Raw genomic sequence first — 21,174 nt, forward strand, 5'->3', positions numbered from 1 at the left:
GAGGAGAGAGAGGAAGACACAGAATCTGAAGCAGGTTCCAGGCTCTGAACTGTCAGCACAGATCCCAACATGGGGCTCGAACTCACTAACTATGAGATCATGAACACAGCTGAAGTCGGACGCTTAACCAACTGAGCCACCCAGGAGTCCCAGGTCTGTTGGATTTTCAACAGTAGTGGCTAATGCTTATACAACAAAGGGACGTCTCCCACCCCACCCCAATATATACAAGAAAGACCCTGTGACTGAGTTACTCCCAAAGGTAGGACGTGGAAGGGAATGCTGACATGTGGTACCAGAGACACATCAGAATGTCCTAAGATAAGAATAAAGTTGGGGCGCCTGGGTAGCTCAGTCGGTTAAGCCTCCGGCTTCGGCTCAGGTCAGATCTCACGTTCGTGGGTTCGAGCCCCACGTTGGGCTCTGTGCTGACAGCTAGCTCAGAGCCTGGAGCCTGCTTCCGGTTCTATGTCTCCTTCTCTCTCTGCCCCTCCCCCTCTCATGCTCTGTCTCTCTCTGTATCAAAAATAAATAAAACATTAAAAAATTTAAAAAAAAAAAAGAATAAAGTTGATATGCTTTAACTTTCATTCCCAGGGCAAAATCACGGAGCTAGTGGACAGTGTTATTGGTACATCTTTAGAGCTGAACCAGCATATGAAAATATTTCAATCAACAAAGGGGGCTTCTTTTGTGATTATTCTTGTTCTTATAAGAGTATCACACATTCATCAAAGAAATACTAGTAAGAGATAAGCAAAGAGGAAATAAAAAGTATTCATTAGCCTACCATCTGGAGACATGTTATAAGCATTTGTATTTGTATCCTTCCCGGTATTTTTAAACTATGCCCCCCACCCTACAAATGGTATCTAATGTGCTTGGTTTTACAGTCTGCTTCTTTAACTCAAAAAACACCGAAACATCTTTCATCTCATTAGATGTTATTCTACAACATGACTTTTCGTGGCTGTATAATAATTCATTGTATGCATGCCCCCGTCGAACATTTTAGGTTGTTCCAGATTGTTGCTGGAATATCCAATGCTGCAAAATTTCATGTTGCTAAATCTTTGCATGTGATTTATTTCCTTAGACTAAATGCCTAAAAATGTAATTACTGGGTCAAACACTGTGTAACACTTGAGGTTCTTTTTATATGTATTTCTAAGCCATCCGGTAGGAAGGTTATACCAATTTAAACTCCCACCAGCAGCAGATGGGGGAGCCCACTACAGTCATCTTTGCCAACAGTGGATTTTGTCATTTAAAAAAAAAATCTCTGAAGTCACCACCGACTCTATAAAAGCCCTCCCATCCCTGAAAAGCAGGATTTTTCCTGCCAAGGAGTTCATATGAGTCACTAGAAGATTAGTCCAGTTATTCTAAACCATTACATTTCTGTCCTTGGGCCTGACGTAGCTTTTGTACCCATCTGATGCCTGGGGAAAGAAAATAGTAAAGGAGAACTCAAAAAGAAGAGGAAAAGCATACAAATTCTCTTGTCTCTGCAGACACTGAAGAGGCCGGTGCTCCAGTCTCCACCAGTGTGGACAATCGTGGTGATCGTGGTCCTGCCGGTGGCTCCCCGGACAGGCTGCTTCACCACAGCCTGGGCTGGTACATGGTTCCTGGGGAGTCAAAAACGATGATTAACTTGAAAACAAAGACAATGGTGCAGAAGGATAAGCATTAAGCCAAGACAGAGTGATAAAGGGGAGAAAGGGGCCCAGGGAGGCCTCTGACTTCATAGCCCACGCTCCTCACCATCCACCCCCCACTACTTCCTCCCTCCTCCTCTGACTGTGCCCTGCCTCTGTAATGGCATGATTACTCCAGATCCTGTCACTCTACTTTAATGCCCAGAACCGCACGGGGCCTGCTTGGGATTCTCTCCCTCCCTCTCTCTGTCCCTCCCCTGCTCACTCGCTCTCAAAACATATAAACAAACTTAAAAAACATTTTAATAAAATAAAAAGAAGATGTCTTGATATCGAAGTACTGTAAGCTTGTCCTAGTGGGGGCCACAAAGTACAACTTTGGGTTAGTTTTCGCTGAAGGGAATAGTCAGTCTACTCTCTCATTCTGAAGTAGGAAATATGGGCCGAGGGGAAGGGCTTCAAAAGTGAGGGGGGAAACATCTTTCTCTTTCTGGGGACAGTTCTGCCTAGCTCCTACCATGGGGATACCTGGGGCGAGCCCCACAGTGAGGGCTAAGTTGTACCCAGCCTCACAGAAGGGGCAGATGGAGAGGAGGGAGCCTGTTCGTGGTAGTAATTATTCTAGACTGCGCTTCCCTTTTGGCAAGCCTCATTAACAGCTTGCACCTGTCTCTGGAGTGCTGTGCAGAATTAAGGAGGCCACCTCATACATGAGACAAAATAAACAGGAGGCAGCAGAATTTCTTCCTGTACCAGCTGTTGTCACGGTACAGTCACCCACGCTCCGCACCTGGGACCTGTGGGCTGGAGGCCAGAGTGGAACATTCCTGGGCACCCTCAAGGAAGCACCCTCAGGGCCCCTTGGAAACAGCAGAAGGGCCCTCTGAGTACCTCTAACTTGGGGCAGTAAATGCAATGGGCGTGCACTGTTCTTGTTGAGATCTATATCCTGTTTCATTCCACCGACACTACCCACGTCCACACCTTCCCAATCTGGTGTGCTTTTAATAAGCACATGCGCTTGCTAAAAACACAAATGCCCAAGTCTCACCCCAAGTCAACCGCGCGTCTCCAGACATGAGGTACAGAAATCCGTGTTTATAACAGGGTTGCCAGGGAATACCTATGCTGTCGTCCTGACACCATCCTGAAACCTGGTACAGGTGGATATGGAGACCACGGATGACGACCGCAGTAGCCTGTGAGTCCCCCACTAGGCGGGTGGTGATGTCAATGTAACAGAGATGGCAAGGAACACAGAATAGGAGGTAGGCTGGCGGGCAAGAAGACAGGTGGAACAGAGTCCGTCTTCAGGGCCCGTGAAACACAGGCTGGCAAAGGCACAAAAGCCTGGAAGAGAGCTTGAGGTCAGGAGCTCCTTGTCTAGAAGCCCCTTTACCCTTGGGAATTTATAGGCACTGCTTAGAGGCTAACAAGCTTTCCAAGAGCCTGCCGAAGTACTGGAGACCTGGAAGAAAGTGTGGCTCCAAAATACAAAAACTGCAAGACAGACTGCAAAATTAGCTAATGCGTAATGAAACACAAAAATCTAGGATTATGCCAATCTCACTGATAGTCAACTTTACAAACTCACCAATATTTCATTACTTTGAAAAACAACTTAGAATTCTCATTTTGCAAAAAATCCCAAGTAACTAAGAAACAAGCACCAATCATAAAATGAATTAATCACGGATGGCCAAATAATTTCAGAAGTAATTATAAAAATCCTTTCACTTACTGGACAGCAAAGGAAAAAAATGTGGATGTGGATATAATATATGGCATGGGTACATTTTAAAACATTTTAACGATGTGGGTTAGAGCGTATGGTGTAGACAGAACTGTTTCCCCGAAGTCCTATGTTGAAGCCCTAGCCCCAGTGTGACTGTGTTTGGAGAAGGCTTTTAGGAGATAATTAAGGTAAAATGAGGAATAGGGATGGGATCCCAGTTGCATAAGAGTGCCATGTAAAGGGGCACCTGGGCGGCTCAGTCAGCTAAGCATCTGACTTCAGCTCAGGTCATGACCTCATGGTTTGTGAGTTTGAACCCTGTGTCAGACTCTGTGCTGACAGCTGGGAGCCTGGAGCCTGCTTCGGATTCTGTGTCTCCCTCCCTCTCTGCCCCTCTCCCACTTGTGCTCTCTCGGTCTCTGTCTCTCAAAAATAAATAAATGTAAAAAAAAATTTTTTTAACTAAAAAAAAAAAAGGTTAAGTACCCAGCAATAAGGATGCAAGCCAAGTAGAGAGCCCTCACCAGAAGCTGAGCTTGCTGGCACCCTAATCTTGGACTTCCTGTCTCCAGAACTATGAGAAAATGAACCTCTGCTCATTAGGCTACCCAGTCTATGGATATTGATATGGAAGCCCAAGCAGATTAAAACAGCTATGAAGATTTCAAATTGGTCCCAAGAAAACCACCTTTATTATTTATTATTACTTCCTCTGCCTTTGTGTGAGCACCTTGGGTGCAGCGGGCACATGCTGCTTCTCCCTTCTGCCCAGAACCCAGCATATGACCTTGACACCTAGTGGCCATGTGGTTGGTTATTTGTTGAAGTGGACCAAACTAAACTGTACATGTCTCTTCTGGTATCTTTGAGTCCGCCTCAAATCTAGTTATAAATTATGTGACTTTTTAAAATTTTTACTTATTTTTTAAAGAGACAGAGCATTTTTTTTGGCAGGATATAAATTTATTACCCTTGAATCATTCAAAACAATAGATGCCAAAGTTCAGCAGATATTGTATTTGGTTAAAGACATGTCCAGGCCCCTGGGTAGCCCCAGCCTGCGGCTTTTAGTTTTTGTCAGATATTTGGGTCTATGGAGGGAAGGATTTCAGGCAGGACACATAAACCACTCTGTGGGGTACTGATAACTTCCAAACACACAAGGAAACTTTAGTGCCACTGTTGATCATACTTAGGAAAAGCCCTGAGCCAGTGCTTTTATTTCTAACAAACATAATGCGGTGGCCCCACTCTAGCTGCAAAGGCCAGAGCCTAGGTGATTAATGTCTGAATCCAAAGGCAAAGAAAAAACTCACTCCTTGTGTAGCCGACATGGCATAAATCTTAAACATTCAACTTTAAATGCATTTTGAAATCAGCTGAGAATCAAACAATATGTAAAGAGAGGTTTACAGACTCCAATTTTAGTCACACTTTTCTCTATGGGTGTTTAAGTTTAGTACAGAAAGCAGTTTATGGAGAAGTCAGTTTAGCAGGGAGGGAAAAGAGAGGAGGGAGAGAGGCAGAGAGAGAGGGAGACATAGACTCTGAAGCAGGCTCCAGGCTCTGTGCTGTCAGCACAGAACCTGACGCAAGGCTCAAACCCCTGAACCGTGAGATCACGGCCTGAGCTGAAGTTGGACGCTTAACCGACTGAACCACCCAGGCGCCCCTAAATTATGTGATCTTGTGTTTCCTTATCTAGCAAAGGTACAACTCTCAGGTGTTAAAAGAGGAAATAAAAGCAGAGTGGCCTAAAGCTTCCCGCATCCCTCCCGTCATGCACACCAGGGCATTTACCTCTCAACGTGACAGTCAACTTGGGGCTTCCGTCCTCATGCGGAGAGCTTCCAGTTATCTCTGATATTAGTAAAGGCATTTCATAGGGCTGAGCCCCTGGATTAGATTTTTCTCTGAAATGAACCATTTTACAGCTTCTGGCCCTAGAATAAAATTTTCTGCTTCCATCTCAGCATTCTATATGTAATGGCTTTTATAATGGCAAGGAAGGCTGTCCTCTATTACAAATCAAACAGCAAAGAGAACAGCTTCTCCTTGATGGGGGGAGAAAAAGTCGCTTTTTGTGTGTTTGCCTAATTTTGAATTCAGCAAGTATATTACTGAGTATCTTAATACCCTGAATTGTTGGTGATTTTAATATTAAAATATGTTTGAATTGACATGCATTGACTAAAGAACTGCAGCTCAAGATTATAGCTTATTGTGTTGTGATTAAAACAAGAAGCAGAGCTTCCCTTTGCTGGGCACCTTCTATGTGCCAGGCACTTAGTAGTTCCTTTAAAAACTGAGTAATTAATTAGGGGCTGCTACAAGTATCAGACTAACGCACTATTGTACTTCCTGCACAGCCTTGAGCTCTGTGTGTATCCCAGGGAATCTTCTACTACCCATTAAGAAAAGGAAAGTTTGGCAACAGTAGATGAGGCCAATGGTCACAGAGTTTTGCTGAATCAAAGCAGCTGACCATTTGCCATCAAACTGAGCAAGTTCTCTATTTAGTAGAAGAGGACAGATTTTAGACCCAGGCACCTTAAAATGCAAATGTAGCTCAGCTGCTGATTGTTTGACCTTGGAAAACACACCTTGTCAGAGCCATCAGCTCTGGTCTCTCTTCCATAAAACTGGACTGAAAACATCCCACCTCCCCAGCTGCCTGGAGGATGAAACAAAATTATGCACTTGGCACACAGTAGGCATGCAGTTGATGGTGGCTATTGTTATTATTGTCATTTAGTGATCCTGCACTTACCCTATGGCATTCTGTACCCTTTTCTGAGAAACAAAGAATGGAGAGAGGAGAACTGGGACAGCTTCTCGGTTGTCACATGTGCTGCCCAAACACCTAAAACTTCAATCACGGTGACCCGTCATCCCAGTTTTCCCAGGATGGAGAACTTTCAGTGTGAACCCCAGGACAGTACCAGGAGAACCAAGAAGTGTGGTCACCCTGAGAGACAGAAGCAGAGGGAGGCTTCATCTGGTGGTAGGCAGGACTCTGACTCAAGTCATTCCAGGTCTCTGCTCCTACCAAAGACCCGCACCCTTCCCCCTTTCTGACCTCACTCTTTCCTTCGCCTCTTGCGTCTCCTCGAAGCTGAGGGCATTCCCCATGCCATGGCCCCACCTGCCTGGTGCTTCTGCCTGAGAAAGGTTTCCTGTCATTCTCTCCATCAGTGAGACTTGCAATACTGAGGTTTCATTCCATCTCCTACTCAGGCCTCTTTACTTCAAATTTAACTGAAGCCAAAATCCTTGAGTTTTTATTTCAAAGGGGTAGAAATTACTAGCAGCCACCAGAAGTTTCACTTGTTCAGGGCTCAACAGTGTAAGTTAAGGATAAAGAGATACCCTTTCACCCAAGCCAGCCCCTCTCTTTTCACTAGCTACGCATGGCCCGAAGGAACTCGTTGGTTCACATAGAAAAGGACTACTTTCTTCTCAAACCCAGTTTTCTTCTCTCAGGCTCCTAATAAGAAGAGATTGATTTTTAAAGAGACAGAATGGGGGGGGGGGGAGAGAGAGAGAGAGAGAGAAAGATTTGATATGCCACCCAAAGAGAAAAACCTAGAAGAAAATAATATCATGTAACTCTCTACCTCGCACTGGAAATAAAATGTTGCTCCTCTTCAGATGACGTAAGTGAAAGCAACAGAGGTGAGTGTATGCTGAGTAAGGAAACATCCTCAGGAAATCTCGAGAAGTAGTTTCCAAAGCAATTCATAGTGAGGTGTTTTCCTCTCGCTGGGGTTAACCTTCTCCCTTCGACAATGGGCTGACTGATTCCAAACTTAGACTTAATCCAAAGTGAAACATCTCTTCTAAAGAATGTTGCAGTGATATTCTGGAACCTGAGGTCATAGCACTGTAACCAACAGACATCTTATTTCTTTAAAGACAGGTGCACATCTAACTGGACATGTCCACATTCGGGGTATTTAGGAGTCTCTGAAGTAAGCCTCTGGGACATACCTTGTGGAGGTGCGGCCCCCAGCGATGCTGGGAAAATGTGCAGAGAGAAAAGAAAATTAGACACAAATGCAGTTGAGGGAAGGGTCTGCAAACATAACTCAGTGTTACATAGAAACACAACAGGAGGGAACTAGGCCCATTATGCTATATATTCTTCTCATCAGACCCACAGAGAGTGTTGCCAGTTCTGAACTTCAAAGCACGTCATGAGCAGGGTTGTGAGGCAAAGCCTAAGTTATACTCCCGAATCAGGATGCTGCAGAGACAGCTTCCTACTCGCCTTCACTCACTGGGTTCTGGGCAACTCTGTCTCCTGATCTACAAGGATGCCTTCTCCATGAACGACAGCCATGCTTCTTCTGCTAACTACTCCACTAAGTGCTTAACACACCGCCTGCAACATAATAAGCATTCAATAATTTGTTGAATAAATGTTTTACATGAAAATTCAAGTTTGTAAATATAACGGAAATTAGTGAGTGATTACTAGCTTTGCAAAAAAGATTTACAATAAGATTCCTTTAAACAGTGAACAATCATTGTACATGTAAGCTGATTCCCTATTTCATTGTCTATAAATTTGTTTTAATGTTTATTTGTTTTTATTTTTTATTTCTTTTTTATTTTTGAGAGACCGAGAGAGACAGCGCAAGCAGGGGAGGGTCAGAGAGAGAGGGAGACACAGAATCTGAAGCAGGCTCCAGGCTCTGAGTTAGCTGTCAGCCCAGAGCCCGACACGGGGCTCAAATCCATGAACCATGAGATCATGACCTAAGCTGAAGCAGGACGCTTAACCAACTGACCCACCCAGGTGCCCCTGTTTATTTGTTTTTGAGAGACAGAGCATGAATGGGGCAGAAAGAGAGGGAGACACATATTATGAAGCAGGATTCAGGCTCTGAGCTCTCAGCACAGAGCCTGACATGGGGCTTGAATCCACAGGCCGTGAGATCATGACCTGAGCCAAAGTCAGATGCTTAACCGACTGAGCCACCCAGGCGCCACTTAATGTATTTTTAACACAATTTACTCAAAGCATTGTTTCAGCATGTAATTGATATCAAAGGAAATTATGACGGAGACATTTCATATTCTCCTTGTCACACTAAGTCTGTGAAACAGCACGCTCTACACTTTAACAGCACACCTCAGTTCAGACCACCCACCTTCCAAGTACTCTCGACACACATGGTTAGTAGCTAAAACTACTGCACAGCACAGCTCTAAACTGGACCCCAGGATAAGGAGAATGAGGGACAGAAGAACAAATACCACCTGTTCCTCCAAAGTGAAAATACATTAAGTACTCCTTTGTCACATTCCTTAAGCCTCTAGGAGCAAGAATCATGTCCTAGCCTGTTGTTTTGTTTTTGGGAAGTGACAGAAGGGGTTCCAACCTTATAACCAATTGAGCTGTAAGTCTAACAAGGGGCAATTAGAAAACTTAATTGATGCTATAAGTCTTGGGTGGCATCTGAATCTTTTCTTTTTTTAATTTATTTTGAGAGAGAGAGAAAACAGGGGAAGGGCAGACAGGGGGAAAGAGCTAGGCGGGAGCCAATCCTAAGCAGCCTCCGTGTTGACACAGGGCTTGATCTCACAAACCATGAGATCATGACCTGAGCTGAAATCAAGAGTTGGATGTTTAACCAACTGAGCCACCCAGGCATCCCTGATGTGAAGTTATGTCCAAGTGCATCGAGGAGAGAAAACAATGTGACAAAGTATCAGCTAACGATAAGACCCTACCAGAACCAGGCACATAGATGTCTACTAAATAGTCATTAGAACCCAAGGAATGAATTTTTCACAGTGAAAAGAGATGGACACAAAGAACACAAACTAGAGAAGACACTTATTACCTCACCCACACATCAAAAATGGGCAGGGACTCTCCAAACCAAACAACTTCAAATTTCATCCTAGAATCTGAGAATCTTTATAATAAGGCCCAACTTACTTATCTATGCCCAGTTCCCCTCTCATTCCAGCCAGATAAAGATTCCATTCCTGCCATTATCTCAAGCCCTTATCCACGCCTAGTTCTAAAAGTTAGGAATATGGCCCTGCCCTGCTTCAACTGCTACTCCGATCCTAAACATGATGGTCCACCTCATCTGTGGACTCTTACCTGACTCTGGTCCTTATAAACTTTTCTCTACTCATCCTGATAGTCCTGACAACACTGGCCCTGGTCAAATACATTCCTGTTTTGCATGTATGCGTTCTTCGTTCAATACGTGTGTTGCAGGGCGCCTGGGTGACTCAGTCGATTAAGCATCCAACTTCAGCTCAGGTCATGATCTCACAGTCTGTGAGTTTGAGCCCCAAGCCGGGCTCTGTGCTGACAGCAGAGCCTGGAGTCTGCTTTGGATTCTGTGTCTCCCTCTCTCTGCCCCTACCCTGCTCTTTGTCTCTCTCTCAAAAATAGACATTAAAAAACAAAAATAAGTGTGTTACAATGGACTGAGTAGATGGAGGCCGGGGCTCTAGTTGAGCTCTGCCACAAGTGCAAAGTAACGTCAGCAGGTCACTTCTCATCCCTGTTTCTTCATGGGGACTCTGTTATGTTCCTTCAGCATGCCTGCTACATGCCCCTGCCTCAGAGCATTTATGCCTGCTGTAACTTCCGCCTAAAACGCCTTTTTGCCCAGATTATCGGCTAACAAAACTATATATGCATTTACCCTTGGACTTATAAGCCCACTTCTAGAAATTTACCCTTAAACATTTTTAAAAATGTTTTGAGAGCAAGAGAAGGGCAGAGAGAGGGGAGGAGAGGGAAACACAAGCAGGCTTTGTGCTGTCAGCTCAGAGCCCAAGATGGGGCTAGTTCTCACGAACCTGAGATCATGGTCAGAGGCTTAACCAAGCCACCCAGGCACCCCCTAGAAATTAACTCTTCAGATATACCTCCACAGGGGCACCAGGCTGGCTCAGTCAGTGAAGCGTGCAACTCTTGATCTCAGGTTGAGTCTGAACCCCACAATGGGTAAAGAGATTACATAAAAATAAAACCTTAAAAAAAGATACACCTCCACAAATACAAACTCACATATTCACAAAGTAACTCACTAATTCTTTACAAACTCCATAAAATACCAAAAGCTCAGAAACTATCTAAAAGCCCACCCACAGAGTAGTTGAACAAAATGTGGTACACCTTTACAATAGTATGACAAAAGGGTAGAGGGAGACGAAAGAGCGGGAGACAGGAAAGGGAGAAGGAAAGAAAAAGATCTCCATGAACGAAAGTGAAAAACTATCCAAGCTATGTTAACTTAAAAAAGCAAGGTGTGAAATGCATACATATAGCATGCTGCTTTTGCATAAGAAAAAATAAAGCATATATACAGAGAGGACTAATGGGTGGTTGCCAGAGGGAAAAGGAGTGGGGGGTGGGCCAAGTGGAGGAAGGGGAGTGGGAGGTGCAGGCTTCCAGGTATGGAATGAGTGAGTTACGGAAATGAAAGGCAGAGCACAGAGAATGCAGTCAGTGGGACTGTAATAGCCTAGTATGGTCAGGGTCATTAGCTACCTTTGTGACTATAGCCTAAGACCTACTGAATCACTCACTCTATTATATACCTAAAACTAGAGCGACATTGTGTCAACTCTACTGCAGTTTTTAAAAAGTACATATAAACACGTGCTTATTTTTGGGAAAAGAAACGTAGGAAAGACAAGGCATAAACTAATGAGAACGGTTAGCTGGGAATATGGTTCAACCAGAGTAAAAATGTTGTTAAGTGAATAAAGTTTTCACTTTTGAACTGTATATTTTACTTAACTCAAAAACCTGAGCTCTACTTAGATTTGTTGGTAATAGTGGGTTTGGACTGGTAATTTAAAAAAAATTTTTGTTTAATGTTTGTTTGAGAGAGAGAGAGAGCGCGCGCCAAGCAGGAGAGGGGCAGAGAGAGAAGGAGACACAGAATACGAAGCAGGCTCCAGGCTGTGAGCTGTCAGCACAGAGGTCGACACAGGGCTCCAACCCACAAACAGATCATGACCTGAGTCGAAGTCAGACGCTTAACCGAATGAGCCGCCCAGGATCCCGTGGACTGGTAACTCTGAACGAGCAAATGCATTGAGATTACAGCATATACGAAGTAAGAGTTCATCACTCCACAGTGATTTGAATAGAAAATAACTGGGAGCAAAAGGGAAACCTCTTCCTTACAAAAAAAATAATATCTAATAAATGTAAAAGAAATGGTAAAATTAAGAACTCACCTTATTGGGGTGCCTGGGTGGCTCAGACGGTTAAGCATCTGACTCTTGATTTCTATTCAGGTCATGATCTCACAGTTTGTAAGATCAACCCCAGCATCAGGCTCTGCACTGACAATATAGAGGCTGCTTGGGATCGATCTCTCTCTCTCTCTCTCTCTCTCTCTCTCTCTCTCTGCCCCTCCCCCATTCACATTTTCTCTCTCCTCTTTCTCAAAATAAGTAAACATTAAAAAAAAGAATCACCTTAATATAACGACCAGTGTAATAATAAATGGCAGGAAGATGACCAATCAATGCTACCATTTCATTCAAGTTTGCAGGTAAACTCACAAAATATCACCTGATTCATTATAAAAAGGAAAAGTTATCTTTTCAATGAAAAAAAATCTGGAAATACCACTTTAACCAGTAATGGAAACACACCAACAATATATCCACATATCCATCCTGATGTGATACAATGGGAAACATCACTCATGTGGTCAGTTTTGGCACAAATTTTAAACCTGAGTCTAATAATGAGAAAATAGACAAATCCAGATTGTGAGGTCAAGTACTAGTAACTGCCACAGTCTTCAAAAAAGCTAGTCATGAAAGACCAAAAAAGAAAAGAAGGCTGAGAAATTTTCTTAGTTTGAAGGAGGTCAAGAGACATGATCACAAAATGTAATGCTTGATCTTTGATGAGATTCTAAGAGTTTAAAAATATTATTGATGTTATTAGGGAAACTTTATTACTTCATTTTTATTAGGAAAGCTCATTACCTAACATTATTGCATCATGTTAAATTTCTTAAGCAAAATATATGCGTGTGTGTGTATGTAGTGATTTTACGACGGTCTTCGTTCTCAGGCGCTACCTGCTGAAGTACTGAAAGTAAAGTGTCTTGGTGTGTGCAACCCACTGTCAAATGGTTCAGAATTTTTTAAAAGTATATTCTAGACGCAAAATGGCATCCTGGTTTGGATCCTAGAATAGCAAACTGACATCAATGGAAAAACTGCTGAAATCAAAATAAAGCCTATAATGTAGTTAATAGTAAAATACCAATGGTAATTACTTAGTTCTGAAAAGACACAGGTTATATCTGTTAACATAAGAGGAAAATGAGCAAAGGGTGTGTAGGAACTCTCCGTTTAATAGATGCAATTTTTCTATATTTCTAAAAGTATTCCAAAATAAAAGGTTTATTTTTAAATGCATTATTTAGGGGCACCTGGGTGACTGAGTCAGCTGGGCCTCCGACTTCGGCTCAGGTCATGATCTCATGTTTCGTGGGTTCGAGCCCCGCATCGGGCTCTGTGCTGAGAGCTCGGAGCCTGGAGCCTGCTTCGGATCCTGTGTCTCCTCCTTCTGTCTCTCTCTGTCCCTCACCCTATCGTGCTCTGTCTCCGTCTCAAAAATAAATGCTAAAACATTTTTTTTTTAATTCTTAATGCATATTTAGGGAGCACCTGGGTGGCTCAGTTGGTTAAGCATCTAACTCTTGATTTTCGCTTGGGGTGTGGTCTCATGGTTTGTGAGTTCGAACCCTGTACTGGGCTCTGTGTTGACAGCATGGAGACTGTGTGAAATTCTCTCTCTCCCTCTCTCTCATTGCCCCTACCCTGCTCATGCTCTCTCTCAAAATTAACTTTTAAAAATGCAAATGGAGAAAGCAAAGGTGGTAAAATGTTAGCAACTGGCAAATCTAGGTAACAGGTATATGGACATTACTGGCCAATCTTTTAACTTTTCTGTACATTTAAAATATGTTAAAATATAATATATATAACATAATGTCAAAATTAAATGTTAAAATAAAGCTACAGAAAGTTAAAAGGATGGAGAAAGATATGCTACATGAACACTAACCAAAAGAAAACCGATGTTATTATGTTAATATCATAGCCTTTAGGCAAAAAACATTTCTAAAAATAGAGGAACACTTCCTAATTCGAAAAAGTTTGGGACCCTGGGTGGCTCAGTAGGTTAAGTGTCTGCCTCTTGGTTTTGGTGCAGGTCATGATTTCACAGTTCATGAGACCAAGCCCCACACCGGGCTCTGTGCTGGCAGCTGTCTGCGCTCTCTCTCCCCCTCTCAAAAAAAAAATAAAATAAACATTTTTTTTTAAAAAGGAAAAAGCTCAACTTACCAGGAAGACAGCAGAGTTTAAATTTATATGCACCTAATAACACAGCATCAAAATATATGAAACAAAAACTGTCTGAACTATAAGAAGAAAGAGGTAAATCCATGATCTTGGGAGATTTTCGGACACATCTCAAAAACAAAGCAAGAAAACAAAACGGTGGGATACATATCTGAACAGTGCAGTCTGCAACTATGACCTGAAGGACATCTGCAGAACTCTACAACAACGGAATAGATATTCTTTTCAAATCCACATAGATCACGAATAAAACCTGACCGTATAGTGACTGGGACGCAAGCAGGTCTTTCTGGGAGGAGGCAGAAGGTGGAGTGGGAGGTGCCGGCGCCGTGCTGTTCTTCGAGTGGTGATTATCTAGGTCTTTGCTCCGTTGCCAGATAGGTTTGTGGTGACTAATATTTCTGTGAATTTAATTTTTAGTGTTTTTAATACTTTGTGTATTACATATTTCTTATTGCTATTCAGTTTTTGTGTATGTTTTTGCGTCATGTTTCCCAACTTAAAAAGAATTAAAATCCTTTAGGAAGGTACCAATTTCCTATCAATACTGTAAGCCCAAAGCAACCGGTTTTTCCTTCAGCATTTCAACTGCTGTTCCTTCAGTTGAGCACTAGATGAAGCCATGGGCTTAAGCTTAGAGGCTTCCTTGTACAAAACTTACATATCTTTAAACACAAGAAGCGTGCTCAGCCCAGCAAGATGCTCATTCTAAGATACCAGGAATTGAACCTGCAACAGAGGATCCATGAATCCCAACTCACACTTAATCCAAGGCAGCACAAGTTCACAGGCTCACTTAATAAAATAGGCATAATCATGCACAATATTAAAATTATTTTCCTTCCTCCTTATTTGCTTTTTGTTTTTTGCCAAGCACATAGAGTTTACTTTGCCTATAAGTTAAGCATAAGTAAGTTTGTATTTAGGCACAGGAAAGATTACTTGATTTGGGGAATATCCAAAGCTGTGCAGACTGAGAGCAGCATAAGAATCTAAAGGAGGGCAAACACCACCATGGTGGCCTCACAGAAACCAACACCAAGGACAGGATTATAAGCCGATAGTAATCTTAAGCAAATACATCCGGAGGCTTTTTTATGACTTATTATTATTAATCAGTAACACCTACTGAAGGCTTACCACTTGCCAGGTACCATGCTGTACATATGGATTTCTTAGATTATTTCATCTAGACATCTCACAATAAGATCAAGAAAGTAGACACATTATTACTTCCATTTTACAGATGAAGAAACTGAGGCTGAGTAAGTAGACAAGATCCCCAAGTAGCAAATGGAAAAACTGGAAATGTAACCTAGCTTGTCTGACTTCAGAGTAAATAACCTTATCTACTAGGCTATGCTGCCGGGCTTTAGCAGATAAATGATGACTTGCACTTGATCTCTAAGGGATCTTTCAGTTCTAACATTCTATGACTTACTTCAATGACTCAGTGACAAAACATTTATTGTGGCCCAGTAATGTCAAACTGTTGCAAAATAAAGCAGCTCAGTAAAATCTCTTGACATAACCTGAAAATTAGAAATCCGGTTCCTTAGGGTTATCAGAATTGGTCTCTGCACAAAATGAACCCTTCAAGAAACAAAAATGTTTTTCTCCAATATCATTCAATACTTAATATTTTTTCTCATATGAAGAGGAATGGCACAGACAAAAATATCAAAAGACATTCCAGCAAGAGTAAAAGAATAAATTTGCAATAGAGTGCACATGATCTTTAAACATGACTGAACTCAAAACAAATTTGATAAATGAAGATTTCTGGGGGGGGGGGGGAATCCGTCTTAAAATGCCTACATTTAGGGGCACGTGGATGGCTCAGTCAAAAATCCGACTCTTGATATCAGCTCAGGTATTAACTGCAGGGTTGTGAGTTTAAGCCCCACACTGGGCTTCATGCTGGGCGGGGAGCCTATTTAAAAAAAGATATATTAAAATACCTAAATTTACTGTAGATGGTTATATAAACTGCTTCTAAACTACTGATATTGGCCTTGAAAAAAATATTATTGGTACTTAATCAAATATATTAAAGATAAAAAAATGCTTATAAATACAAGACCTATTATTTATATAAAACACTTAATGATCATAATTAAGTCAAAATATTCTCATGTGTTTTTTTTAACCATCATGAGATTTCTATTTTTGTCAAAAAGTAAAACAAGCTATCTAATTCACTTTTTTCTTTACTGCTAACTCCATAATGGATATAATATGAAAAGTTGCTAGATAAAGTGCCCTTCATAAAAGAAAAACATGGACGCTTCTGTGTTAATCTGAAAGATAGAAGCTTCTGGGGCCCTTGGGTGGTTCTGTTGGTTGTGTCCGACTCTTGGGTCTCAGTTCAGATCATGACCTCATAGTTTGTGAGTTCAAGCCTCATACCGGGCTTTGTACTGAGTGTGGAGCCTGTTTAGGATTCTCTCTCCCTATCTCAGCTTCTCCTGCCTACTGCCCCTGACCTCTCTCGTAAAACAAATAAATAAACTTAAAAAAGAAAAGCCTAGAAGGTTCTGGGAAATATCAATAATTTGTTAAAAGATCAAAAAACTAAAAAAATTAAAAAAAATAAGTATGGTACCAGCTACTTCTCTCAGAGGTCCCAAGGAGGAAAAAAATTATTTATTAGGTCTAGGAAACCAAGACGACTTAGTGTAATTGTGATTACATGCAGAATTTGATCATTAGAAATGAAGTCTATTAAAGTTCAGTCTACGGTTCTCTTAGCCAATCTGTAGACACAGAAGAGTCACACCCCCAGAAACCAGGATATATCTCCAATATGCATGAGTTTAATGAACCAGATAGACAATTGTATCACCAATATCTGCCCCTAGCCCATTTTCAGTGAGATGAATTTTCTTGCTCATGAGGTCCACATGGAAAACAGCATGCTCAGAAATGGGGGTCTTCCCAGTATGCTCTTTTCCCAGGACAGGAACTCGCCGAGGCCCCAACAGTGGATCATCAAATCTCATCAGCTTCACCTTAGAAAGGTCTACAGCAAGAAAAAAAAAAAAACAAAAAAAAAAGAGAGAGAAAGAGAAAGAAAGAAAGATCAATTTGAGAATTTAATCACAGTCACTGACTCAAATCCATGCCTGAACCTGACAATTCTTGTTTTAAACATACTGGTTGTTTATCTAAAAGATAATTTCGGGGTGTCTGGGTGGCTCAGTCAGTTAAGCATCCAACTTCGACTCAGGTCATGATCTCATGGTTCGTGAGTTTGAGCTCACCGAGTTGGGCTCTGTGCTGAAAGCTCAGAGTCTGGAGCCTGCTTTGGATTCTGTGTCTCCCTCTCTCTCTGCCCCTCCCCTGCTTGTGCTCTGTCTCTGTCTCTCAAAAATAAATATTTAAAAATTTTTTTAAAAATTTCATGAGATTATTAAGATTCCATCTCAGAAAGCCAAGCTAAATCTAACGTATCTTTATCCTGTCAGCTTCTACTCAGATCAAAGATTCAGAGATACAGAGATTCTACATAATACATCTCCTGGAATTATAAACCAAGAGGAAAGATGGAGTATTATTTTTGAGCATTATCCTATATGGTTTCTCAAAGCACTTTTTATATGCTTCAATTAACCATTTTTCAAAATATCAGTCAGCCTAAAATGTAGCTCTTTCTTGTCTTCCTTCCTGGGATACATTAAAACTGCAGGGGTTGTAGCTTTTTTGGAAAGACACTTTTAGAGAAAGAATTACTACTCTAAGCATCAGCATTACCAGTGTCTTATTTTGCTCGAAGGATGAAAAGTGTTTGTGTTACCAAGCTGATGAGACAAGGAGAGACGGGAAAGAATGGGGGAAAGGGCACAGTCGTCAGTTCTGAGCTTCTGGATGAGCTCCAGCCCTGCCCTGCTTGAGATTTTCCTGATCTGCTCTTGTGCAAGCCGGTAAGATGGCTCCTGGCAAAGAAAGCGCTTGTCCCTTGAACAAATTTATGATCCAAAAACCCTGCCAACGACTGAGCCTAAAAAAAAAAATTTATTTCAGCAATTCTGAGATGTCCCAACATCAAAAGCTTTTATTTTATACAGTGGAAAAACATCACAAATGACTCCAAATGCTGACTGTGCGTTTATATCTCATTCTGAGTGTAGCCTGGCTAGTTATACTTAACCCGATCGACAGAAGTAGAAGATACCTTCTGATTGACTTCCCACCCCTTACTAAAGCAGACTGCCGGGTGGTCTGGGAGCTACACTCCCTCATGGTGCCTTCAGAGGGTGAAGCTTAGCATGAGAGGGATCAGAGATAAAAGCAGACGCTAATGCAGCTGGTGGCTACGCCAGGAGTACACGTTATCCAGGCATTATGTTCTCTTTGGGAGACAAGACTGAAAAGACAGCAAGTTTAGCACAGGGATACGGGTGCTTAGAGAACCATCACCGGACACTACCAGGAAGGCAAACTCTGCCTGGGAGTGCTATTTGAGGGAGAGAGTACAATCATCTTAACAGCTATTACAATTCAACATGCACACTGATACTAAATATTTTGCTATGGAAGCAGTGACAAGCCCTACCAGCCGATTTTATGCATGAGGCATAAAATACATAAAATACTGACGATCTGCCCCCCCACCTCCCATTCTCGCTCTTTCCCTCTCTCCCTCCCTTTCATTCTCTATCCTTCTCTCTCTCTCTCTCTCTCTCCCTTCCTCTCTGAAACAGACCTCCCTTATCAGTCTAAGCAATTCTAAATCAAACTATTTCAAAGAAACCTTAACACTCCACCCAGCATCTAAGTGACAAAACAGTATTTGCTTTGATGTTTCACCATGCAGCTGATTACCGCCAATAATTCTTGGAGTGGTTTTACTATCTTTTCTTATCCCAGACCTCCCTTGTCACTGAAAATGTAGAAATTTAAGTTTGCAACTACACAAGAATTAAAGCACTTAGAGAAAAGATGAGAGTGATTGAAAGGCCCTAGGGATTGATAATGCGAAATGGAGCCTTTCACTTCCATGGTATCAGTTCATATGTGGCCTGGGCTGGGAGTGATTTAAAGTCATTACCATCAAATAGGTGCTCAGCGGCCTTTATGGACAGAAATGATGGTTTTACTCCAGTTTTTCCCAGACCTAGATCATAATCACCCTCAATGCAACTGGCACTAATTGGACAACTTACTGGCTATGAAGCAAACAGACTGAGAAATACGTTATTGAATTTCACTCCCTTCCCATCTTACACTCAATACACTCAGCCCCCTGGGTATCAAAGCATCCTGAAGGCTTTGGGGAAAGTGTCAAGGTTAGAGCTCTTCTGCAGATACTTGGGAGGAATATCCATTTCAAACTCCACCCTAACGTTTCGAAAATTCACAGCAGCTACGAACATCAAACTTAAAGTACTTTATGAGAATACTATTCACAGCCAGTATGACATAGGATGGAAGAATCATGCCAGAGGCCCAGCGAGAAAAGGCGAGATACAGAAGACACGTTTTAGTACAATGCTGAAGAGCCTAGTCAGCGCTGTATCTGCACATATTTTAAAGAGAGGCAATTTTAACACCACAAAATACAATTGTCAATAGAAGAATAATACATCCTCTCACACGCTACAACTTCTGACTAATCCCATCCAGTGGGGCCCACAGCTATTTTCTTTAAAAGCCACTATAACTGTTCTTCAAACATAAGAGTTGTGCCTTTCCCAAAACCTTCTCGTGACCAAATATATGCAATACAAAACAGACAAATGGAAGGCAGTTTTCAAGTTCTGCCTTTTGTGGCCTGTGAGTTCAAAGCACGGCACCACCTGGTTTACTGAGGGAATGTGATAAATGTCTGTAACAAAATGAACGATCCGTGATATTTTGCTAAGCAAAGTAAGCCACCTCTTTACCACCTAGGATCCCACTCATACAAGGCTCCTAGAACAGTCTAATACAAACAGATAGGAGAGAGGTGGTGACCAAGGACTAGAGGGAGGGAGACTGAGGGCTTCCTGTTCAACAGGTACAGGGTTTCAGTGTGGGATGATGAAAAAGCTCTGGAACTGAATAGTGTGACGGTTGCACCACCATGTAAATGCACTCGATGCCACTGAACTGTACGTTCAAAAAGCACAAAAACAGCCAATTTTACATTATGTATATTTTACAGTTTTTTCAAATGTTTACAAATGAAACTCCCTCGGCCTAATGCACTGCTGCCATACAGGGAGACATTAGTGTCTCCCTCCTGCTGGCCCGCCCTTCCCCCTCACCCTCACCCTCACAGATGCAACTTCCAAGGTCCCATCCAAACAGTATTTTGTCTGTAAATCCATCCCTGATCACCAGAGCTGGAAAGAATCTCTTTCTTCTGTGCTATACACTTCATCTATACCTCTCCTAGAGTATGCAGCAGTTAGTCCTTAGGTTACGATCATGCACTTGAATACCATCACTAGATGCAGCCACCTAACGAACAGGACTCTGCAGACGCCCCAGAGCCCCCGGTACACACACACACGTCTCTACATGTATACTGCATACACTCTACTGATAGTCTCTCAAGAAATGTCCACAGGAGATGCACAAATGACCTCGAGGACAAAAAATACTTGTAGAATGAATTCCAAAGGGCTATTTTAAATCTTCTATGTTAATGTGATACTGCTGACCTGAATATAGTTCCATAAATTAGGTCACTGCCTCGGATTTTTATATCTTTTCAGAAAATTCCTATACTGACAGAATGTATCCCAATCAACTCTTGATTGCCATCAAGAAGAGAGAGAGTGAGAATGCAAAATAGGGAATCTCAAGATTAATTTGTCTTTATAATTTACAAGAAAAATAATGGAGAGATATACTAACTCCCTTCACGCTCTGCTCTGCCTTAAACCTGGCTGAGTGATATAAAAAGAAGCTATAAATTATTATATTAAATCTAATCATGGAAGATCTAGACTTAATCTAGGTAAGAAATTGAGATTATTTACTTATTTTAGCTCGAAGTATATTGTTTAGGAGAAAGAATACAAGCTTTCGAGTCAAACAGACCTGAGTTTGGATTCCAGCTCCAGGATTTACTATCTTAATGAAATTTACAAGTTAGTTAGCCTTTCTGAGCTCCATTTCAACATCTGTAAAAGGGGAATAATAATACGCTCTACATTCTAGGGCAGTAAAAGGATTAAATGGCTAATACATGGCAGACAGTAAGTTTTATTCTGTCTCTTCCTTCCCCAGGAACAGACCTAGTAAGCAGATTACTTTGAAATATTAAGCGTATGTGCACACACCTTCAGTCTGAAAACCCTTAAAAGCCAGAAATTGCTTCCTTACAATTTTAAAGCTAGATGGGAGTCTTGGAAAAATATCTAATCCCACTGTCCTCATTTTACTCAAAAAGAGATCAGTTTCGAGTTA

The 21,174-nt window shown here is 41.8% G+C and overlaps 2 protein-coding genes across 3 annotated transcripts in view; both read right to left on the reverse strand.

The window, feature by feature from the left end:
• The window catches only part of PLAC8L1 (PLAC8 like 1), a 20,730-nt gene extending 13,033 nt beyond the window's left edge, over positions 1–7,697 (reverse strand). Inside the window, exons 1-3 of one of the 2 annotated variants that reach the window (XM_029941429.1) lie at positions 7,677–7,697; positions 7,014–7,413; positions 1,495–1,631 (exon numbers count right to left, since the gene is read on the reverse strand). In XM_029941429.1, the coding sequence (XP_029797289.1) occupies positions 1,495–1,631; positions 7,014–7,138 (262 nt within the window). In that variant the 5' untranslated portion in view covers positions 7,139–7,413; positions 7,677–7,697. Of the gene's footprint in view, positions 1–1,494; positions 1,632–7,013; positions 7,416–7,676 lie in introns of those variants that run through there. The other variant, XM_029941430.1, reaches the window with a different exon arrangement.
• Positions 7,698–16,561: 8,864 nt separating this feature from the next.
• Positions 16,562–21,174, reverse strand: part of LARS (leucyl-tRNA synthetase) — a 67,977-nt gene continuing 63,364 nt past the window's right edge. The window contains exon 32 of the mRNA XM_029942188.1: positions 16,562–16,798. Within this exon, the coding sequence (XP_029798048.1) occupies positions 16,593–16,798 (206 nt within the window). The 3' untranslated portion in view covers positions 16,562–16,592. The remainder of the gene's footprint in view (positions 16,799–21,174) is intronic.

This window comes from Suricata suricatta, chromosome 6 (genome assembly GCF_006229205.1).
Source record: "Suricata suricatta isolate VVHF042 chromosome 6, meerkat_22Aug2017_6uvM2_HiC, whole genome shotgun sequence".
NCBI lineage: Eukaryota > Metazoa > Chordata > Mammalia > Carnivora > Herpestidae > Suricata > Suricata suricatta.